The sequence below is a fragment of the Scleropages formosus genome, chromosome 18, assembly GCF_900964775.1.
Source record: "Scleropages formosus chromosome 18, fSclFor1.1, whole genome shotgun sequence".
Taxonomy (NCBI): domain Eukaryota; kingdom Metazoa; phylum Chordata; class Actinopteri; order Osteoglossiformes; family Osteoglossidae; genus Scleropages; species Scleropages formosus.
The window spans coordinates 10840814-10849202 of NC_041823.1; the positions used below are offsets into that span (position 1 = coordinate 10840814).

At 47.4% G+C, this 8389-nt stretch overlaps 1 protein-coding gene across 2 annotated transcripts; it reads right to left on the bottom strand.

Moving 5' to 3' along the window:
• Window positions 1-231: 231 nt before the first annotated feature.
• Window positions 232-6748, bottom strand: LOC108940493 (probable 2-ketogluconate reductase). Of its 2 annotated transcripts, none has more exons than XM_018762722.2 (6): window positions 5347-6748; window positions 4637-5009; window positions 3388-3559; window positions 2713-2891; window positions 2245-2341; window positions 232-1011 (listed from the first exon to the last, which is right to left on the bottom strand). In XM_018762722.2, exons 2-6 carry the CDS (start codon window positions 5004-5006, stop codon window positions 858-860), a joined length of 972 nt encoding a protein of 323 aa, XP_018618238.2. In that variant the 5' UTR covers window positions 5007-5009; window positions 5347-6748; the 3' UTR covers window positions 232-857. The 2 variants fall into 2 exon arrangements, with proteins under 2 accessions (XP_018618238.2, XP_018618237.2); XM_018762721.2 differs by having other exon boundaries at window positions 4637-5036.
• Between the last annotated feature and the right edge of the window lie 1641 nt (window positions 6749-8389).

Consider the following 8389-nt stretch of genomic DNA (forward strand, 5'->3'; position numbering starts at 1 on the left):
GAGAAAATTGGCAGCATTTTATTTTTCGGGTGCTATTTCTTAAGAATCTTCTTACTAAACAAACCCAGGTGTTAAAAGCACCATGGAGTTCAAGGTTCTACTTCTAGTTGAGGCTACTTGTTAGACTGGAAATACTGTGCACTTTAGGGGATTCATCATATTTGATATTGTGAGATTTTGATTACTACACTTTGTATGATTAAACAGAGTGAAAATTAATAAACAAGTCATTTTCTTTCGTGTGTGTGTGTGCCCAGAAACAACAAAAAGCCATTTTTCTCATTTTTCAAAACAAATGGCATCGTAATTCGCTTTTTGATTTTCAATTTCGAATCAAAAAACAAATGAACGCAATGTACGCGGACCCTTCTAGTAATATGGAATCATTAATCCAATTATTGTAAGTTTGGAATCAGTAAACTGATTATTTAAGTCCAACGCATTTATTACAACGCAATTGATTCGTGGAAGACCGTAGGGTACGGATTATAAATGGGTCAATATGTGTCAAAAATTATTTTTGCAATATTCATCAAAAGCAGGTATAGGAAGTCGTCATGAAAGTTGTCTAGGGGGGGCTATTCGGTCTACAGCCCTCTCCAGGTGATTTACAGCTCTCCTTACACCGAAACCTTGAAAAGTAAGTCGCGTGAACATTGACACGAACCAGGCGGGTCACATTCCAGATGAAACCTCATAAATCAACCTTCTTGGATTGTAGCTGAATAGATCCACCCTAAATGTTTTTGCCCTCCCCCCCCCGGTGTCTTCAAGACACCTTGAGATCACAGAGTCAAATGTAAGCTGGCGAGAAGTGGACCTTCTGAACTCAAGTTAAAAAAATGTACATCTACACCCTACACCTTGACCTCATTGGGAGGTTCTTTCCCGCTGATTGCAGCTAGGGCGTCGTTCACCATCGTCTCCACCAGGACCCGCATTGTCTCCACGGTGTGGGTCCCCATGTGGGGGAGAACTATGACATTCGGCAAGGCCAGCAAGGGATGGTTCCTGTCAAAGACAAATGCTCACATCAAGTTCATACCCACAACTGGATCCCACGTCCACCTGTGATGCCATCCTATGCAGATTAGGACATGAACCTGGAAAAACCTAGGAGGGACATCCATCAATCACAGGTATAGAAAATATTTTTATCCTACCGACATTCTTAGGAAGGAGCGTACAGTATGCGCTGCTATAACGCGCCTTCATTACACAACTGGGACACGGCACAACAAACAGAGGAACACAACTGACATAATGCCTGCTTTTGTGAGAGTGATTTAGGAATAACAGGATCTCTTTCTGAAAAACCAAACTCACATTACACATTTTTTGCATTTAATACCTAACTCAGATCTACTGTATCACAGTTAAACTTGACAGCCAAGGGGATACGAAATGAGACAAGAAGCATCACGGTGGTCAAAGGGCTCTTGGAGATTGTAGAAGAAAGGCTGTAGCACTACAACTGAACCTGGATGTTCTAAATAAAGGAAGAAAGTGTCACAAACTGGATATTCTTCTATTATTTTTATGTGCTATATCAATTGCAATTAATCATTTTTTCATTTTAGGTTTTGCACTATCAGTTTAATTTTGAGTATAAGGTATTAGATGATTCCTATACTTAATGTGCTCTGCCCCAACCTCATTTTCCCCTCCGAAGCTGTGCACGATGGCAATGAATTCTAGTAAGTCTGGAATCAGCAAGCCGATTATTTAAGTCCAACGCATTTATTACAACGCAACTGATTTGTGGAAGACCGTAGGGTACGGATTATAAATGAGTCAATATGTGTCAAAAATTATTTTTGCAATATTCATCAAAAGCAGGTATCGGAAGTCATCATGAAAGTTGTCTGGGGGGGCTATTCGGTCTACAGCCCTCTCCAGGTGATTTCCAGCTCTCCTTACACCGAAACTTTAAAAAGTCGGTCAGCGTGAACATTGACACGAACCAGGCGGGTCACATTCCAGATGAAACCTCATAAATCAACCTTCTTGGATTGTAGCTGAATAGATCCACCCTAAATGTTTTTGCCCTCCAGTGTATTCAAGACACCCTTAGATCACAGAGTCAGGTGTAAGCTGGAGGGAAGTGGACCTTCTGGACTCAAGTTTAAAAACCCACACCTAAACAGCTTTTTTATAACCCATACTGGCGTAATGCAGCGTATCATAGAACGCACATATTGAAGCTCACTCTATTCAGAGGTGGTGTCATGGTAAAGCACTAACCTTGGCAGAGGTTCGGGGTAAGTTACGTCTAAAGCCGCAGCTCGAATGGCTCGTCTTTGAAGGGCGTCCAGCAGCGCATCCTGATCCACCACCAGGCCTACAGGTTCACCAGAACAGAGCAAAGTGGAACCTCAGTTACTCAGCAACACGTCTGTTATTAACAGTTACTTACTCTGTTACCCTTTTCACTCATATGGACACGTGTTGTCTGGTTGTCGGGTTTGTGGGAAGCATCGCTCAGTCCTGGCGATCTTTCACAGCCACGAAAGACGTTCCAATCATTACATTATACACACCTTGGGAAAACTAAGTGGTAAATCTGACTGTACAGTTACTAATTCTTTAGAGTACAGGTTCAGGTCGGTTTAGTCCATCTCCCTTCAGCTTATACAGCACAAGTCACTTTTGGATGCGGGTTTCTGCCGCAGCTCTAGTGGATCATTTCATCTTTCTGTTTTTCTCTAGTACCTCTGCTGATGTTAATGAGGGTCGCCGTGGGTTTCATCATGGCTATCTCCCGGGTACCGATGAGCTTGTGGGTTTGAGGTGACAGGTTCACTATGACCATGACAAAGTCAGACTTGTGCAGCAGCTCGTCCAGCTTCTCGCAGTACACAGCCCCCACGGCCCTCTCGTCCTCCTCCTTCCTGGGAGAAAAGCAAAAGAGGATGACCGACTGACGTATCCAAAGTGACATTACATTTACATTTATTTATTTAGCAGACGCTTTTTCTCTAAAGCAACTTCCAATGAACTCTATGTAGTGTTATCAGCCCACACGCCTTATTCACCGCGGTGACTTACACTGCTAGATACACTGCTTACACTGGGTCACTCATCCATACATCAGTTGAACACACACACTCTCTCTGTCACTCACACACTATGGGTGAACAGCATGTCTTTGGAGTGTGGGAGGAAACCAGAGCACCTGGAGAAAACGGAACTCCACACAGACTGAGCAGGGATCGCACCGACATCCAGTCACACAGCCAGGGCATTGTGAGACACCAGCACTATACTCTGTGCCCCAAAACCACCTGGGTGCGAACAGCAGCTGTAAGCACTGCGCCACACGCTGCCCCGTTGGGTTTTCTTCTGCTGAAAGGGCTCTACTCATACAGCAGCCTATTGACGCTGTACCTGCGGTTACGGTTATGGTACAGGATCTTCATATCGAAGCCCTTGGCCCGTTTGGCCACCTGGTACCCGATCCTGCCCATGCCGATAATGCCCAGCGTGGCCCCGCTGACGTCCGTGCCCATGCTGCTCTCGGGCAGACTGTCCGTCTCGTGGGTCAGAGAGAAGTTGTGACCTGCAGCGGAGGTGCCAGAAAAACAACACGCACCGTTCACTTTGCCGCTCGGTTAAAGTGCGAAGAACACAGGTACAGGACATCGCTCGTGAGCTTTACCATAGTACCACACCTCACTGGGTTCTAACCCAGGCTAATAAGTAACAGCTGCACTCAGCCTTTAAGCCATTGTTCTTGCCTTGTTCAGCTTACTTTATTAAATATTTAACTTTTAATAATTTGTGTCTAGTTTGGTCCAGGCTTGATCTTGTGGAGCTACAGCAGAGTATTTCACCCTGGATTCTTATTTCATGACTTACCTTGTGATGTGACGGAAAATTTGACGGTCGCTGTAACATTGCCTGTGGCCTTAGGCGAAGGTGTCAGCAAAACAATGGTTCATAACTAAAACTTGACAGCTGGTAGCGCAGCGGTTACAGATGCTGCCTTTGGATCCAAAGATTACAGGTTCAATTCCTGCCTTTAGCTGTAGAATCCCTGGGCAAGGTACTTACCCTAAATTGCTCCAGTAAAAAAATACCCCACTGGATAAATGATTGTAAGTGTCTTAACACTAGAAGTTGCTTTGGAGAAAAACCATCAGCTACATGTGAACTTTAACTTTTTTAGCTGACACTTTACTGTGCTTGACACTGATTGACACTTTCAGGCAGATGGGTCATTTTTTTTTCCTGGAGCAATTCAGGTAATTACCTCAATCGGGGGGGCACGGTGGTGCAGTGGGTTGGACCAGGTCCTGCTCTCCAGTGGGCCTGGGGTTCAAGTCCTGCTTCGGGTGCTTGGCGATGGACTGGTGTCCCCTCCCCATCCAGCCTTACGCCCCAAGTTGCCGGGTTAGGCTCCGGCTCCCCGCAACCCCGTACAGGACAAGCGGTTCAGAAAGTGTGTGTGTGTGTGTGTGACCTCAATCAAGGGTACCACAGTACATGACAGGATTCAAACCTGTGACCTTCAGATCCACAGGTAGAGGCACTAACCACTATACTACCTACAGCCCCAATAATAATAGTAGTAATACTACTACTACTGCCAATAATAATGATCATGATAACAGCAATTTTTGAGAGCGGACTGTACCGTAGAGAAGCTTTCTGGCCGATGCCAGCATGAGGGCCATGCCTACGTCGGCAGTGGCGTTGTCCACCACATGAGGGGTGTTGCACACCTTCACCCCGAAGCTGTTGATGAGGGCTATGTCCAGGTGGTCCACGCCCACGCCGCAGTTGACCACGACCACGAGGTTGGGCAGGGCCTGCAGCAGAGCGCGGTCCATCTGAGGCGAGGGCCCGACCACGAAGACGGCGCGGATCTTGTGCCCGCAGCGCTCGTATTCGCGGTGAAACTCCTCGCTGGTCACCACGGTGAAGTGCTTCTCCAGGAGGGGGGCGTAGCACCGGTAGATGCCATCCGGTCCGATCGCTTTCACCAGAATCCAGGGCTTCTCCATGGGCTCCGGCCGGGTACAGAGACAAGCCACCTAAACCATGTGTTGGAGCAGTGGGAGAAACCCGTGCGAACACTGAAACTGCACATGTTGGATTCAAACCCACAGCCCAGAGAACGAGACATCACACCAGCGCTACCCACCCACTGCGCCACCGTGCGTGCCGACCCACTCACCGAAAGTGGGAGTCGTGGGACGGGACGGGACAGACACTCACACTCACTCGGCGCGCTCTGTCACTCCGGTTGTGCTGTCAACACGCGCTCGTGTTTTTTTTTTAAATGTCTCCACGCGCACGAAAAATCATGAAGCGGGAAGCGTGTGACCGGCCGCGCGGACTCACCACAGTTCTCGGCGACGGGCTCCCGCGCGGCTTCTGGCGAGCGAGTGCAGTTCGCGTGCTTCCAACGCAACGAGGTCCGCGGACGGGAGGAGCGCTCGACTCCGCCGGATAGCTGCAGTCCGGCGCGCGAACACGCGCATGCGCGCTGCAGTCTGCAACCGTCCCGTTTCTTACGCGCCGTCCGTCCTCGGTATTGCAGCGCGTCCCCGCGGAGCTGCTGGAGTCGGGCTCAGGAATCAGAGTAGTGTACAAACATAGCCTCCCTCCTCATGTACTTGTACCTGCCCCCCCTCCCCTTCCCGGACTTTGTACCGGTCTTTGTACCGGTCTTAACAAAGACGCTCCAAATAGTTCCGAGTCACCCCCAGAATCCCCCCCGGCGGCGTAACAAACTACACAAGCAATAAAACAACCAATCATAACTGAACACCAAATAATAATGTAGACATGAACACTAATAACAACTATGTACATGGAGCTATTTCAGCTCCCGTCAGCACCGTTACAATATGTAACCTTTGTTCTAAACACTTGTAGCGATCTGCCTAGTTTAGCCTAGATCCTCACGACTATTCCAAAAAAAAAAAAAAGGTGTAAACCCAGGGACGGACACGAAAGAATGGAAACTCTTCGTTTAATATAATCTTGTAGGCAACTATGGGTGACTTATACTTCGCACAGCTGTCTTCACGATAAAATAAACAACATTAAACTCCAGAACGTGCGGGGCACAAATGTGTACACGGACAAGCATAACAGCCGGCGCGCGCGCGGGAGAGAGAGGGGACCGCGGGGGGAAACAACCCCCTCGGTCTCCACAATAATACGTCATCATTACAGCACGATACACCGGATTAAAGTATTCAGAACAAGTAAAGTGAGAACTTTTATCACCGTTAAGAACGATGCCAATTTTCTATCCCTCAATAATAATAATAATAAGAATAATAATAAGTAATTATACACGGTCGAGTCACATCATTATTATGACCACCAGCTAATATATCCAGTTAGTAACCGCCGTGTGCAGCACGGACAGCAGCTAGACGGGCTGGGAGTGACTCAATAAGGTGCTGGTAGGTTGGTTGTCACAGCCTGGTAACTGGAGCCATGATGATGGTGACTGCAGTGCATCCCACGCGGCTGCTGGAGGGAGGGTGCGTGGCGGAGGATCCATAGCGCGAACACGACGATCGAGGTGGTTCCGCAGAGATGCTCAGTTGGGTTCAAGTCCGGGGAATTGGGGGGTCAGGGAAGTACTTGGAAGTCTTGATTGGTCGTGCTCTTCCAACCACTGTCGGACATGTCAGAAATACTGCCACCCTTGGCCCGAAAGCCGATAATCATCCCTTTTTGCAACTCTGATAAATCGCCCCCGGCCTTGTACCCACGACAGCAACGAGTGACATGATGACGATGTGGGCAGACGGCCTATCGCACACCTATATATACCCACCGAGCCAGATCACGACACGTGACGTACTTCGTGGGCTACGCGCTGCGCTGCCGACGTCAAATGCAGGAGGTGGTCATAATAATCCATGTGACTCGACCGTGTATAAGTTACTATATAATTATGTAATAGTAATATGTTATTGTACTCTAGAGTTTTATTATTATTGTTGTTGTTGTTATTATCTTTGTGTCGTACACCTGGTGTCACTGTCGCCTTGTTGCAGCCTGAAGGTTGCTGTTTCGAGTCCCACTCCTGCAGCAGTGCCCTGGATCGAGCTAATTACCCTGAAATGATACAGTAAATATTACCCTCCTGTATCAGTATAGGTAAATCATAGTAAAGTCGCTCACCTAACACTGTAAGATGTTGATCATCTAAAGAGAGGCGCCAGTTAAATAAAGTTTAACAGCGGTAGTAATATTAATGTAAATGTAAATGTCATCAAATGGGTTGTGACGATCAACAAGGACACTAGGGGGCGCTATTGGCTCAATTAACGAGGAATTCCGGCTCTCTGTAGCAGTTTACCGTGATAACTTCTTGCTCATAATCATCGGTTCATCATCAGTGACGAGTGCAGGGTCGTGGTGGTCCAGAGCATATCAGGGCAGCGCAGGGTGCGAGACAGGTGCACCAGTCCATCATAGAGCAACCACACACATACACACACACACACGCAGAGTGGGCAGTTCAGTGACTCATTCAGTTACCAGTTCACCTGAAACACATCTCTTTGGACTGTGAGAGGAAACCCACACGAACACAGGAGAACATGAACATTCCTCTGAGTCCTGAATCACATTCGAACCCGCAGCCCGGGCCCTGCGAAGCACCAAGCCGCCCCCTTTCCTTGTAAGTTCTGCTGTAATTTCAATCACTTAAGCAACAACACGAAGCAGGTGTTTAAATGTTTTATAAAATAAACCTTTACAGTGCTGCAATTTTAAATTTTGTGGGTAATTACAAATTATTTTCTTTTCTTATATGGGAACCAGACGGAAAGGCAGTTATTGCATGGTTATAACTTCACGTACCATGCTGTTTGCCATATTTTTCAGAAAAAACCTTTGTATTCTTAGCTCAGCTGACAACAGATGGACCACCTGACTACCCCAGGTTTGATACCTTCTTTGACTGCTCAGATTTGCTCCCACCCCCTTCAACAAGTGGACGTTGCAAGGACTCCTTTCCTAGAACATTAAAATACGGGCAGATTATCCACAGCCGGATATTTGCAGGCTTTTAACTGAAACATCTGTATCCTGTAAGGTACGTACATTTATTTAAATCACTATCACTGAGACATAAAGAGATTCCTGTAGGAATTCACTGCCGCTTTGGCTCAGATGGTGATCACCCTGGGCTCCTTTGTTCGAAAGCCCCCCGATGACCTCCTCAAGGTGCTTCCTTCGGAGGAGGAATAAAAGAGCACAGTGGTAACACATCTCCGGCAGCTCCGTCGCTTTGTTTCCGTCTCCCGGCTCCAGCGCAGCTCCTCTGTCTCGATGTGAAACCGGAGAAGACTGACCGGAGGGTCTGCAGCAGTTTCTTCAATGTCCTGAGTAGCTGCAGGGAATCAGAACGTGA

Excerpts from the sequence above, each read along its gene's own strand:
- LOC108940493 (XM_018762722.2), bottom strand. The coding sequence starts at position 5,006 with ATGGAGAAGCCCTGGATTCTGGTGAAAGCGATCGGACCGGATGGCATC. Across the intron at positions 3,560-4,636 it reads GGCCAGAAAGCTTCTCTACG|GTCACAACTTCTCTCTGACC; the intron begins GTACAGTCCGCT and ends CCTCCGCTGCAG. Across the intron at positions 1,012-2,244 it reads TACCCCGAACCTCTGCCAAG|GAACCATCCCTTGCTGGCCT; the intron begins GTTAGTGCTTTA and ends TGTCTTTGACAG.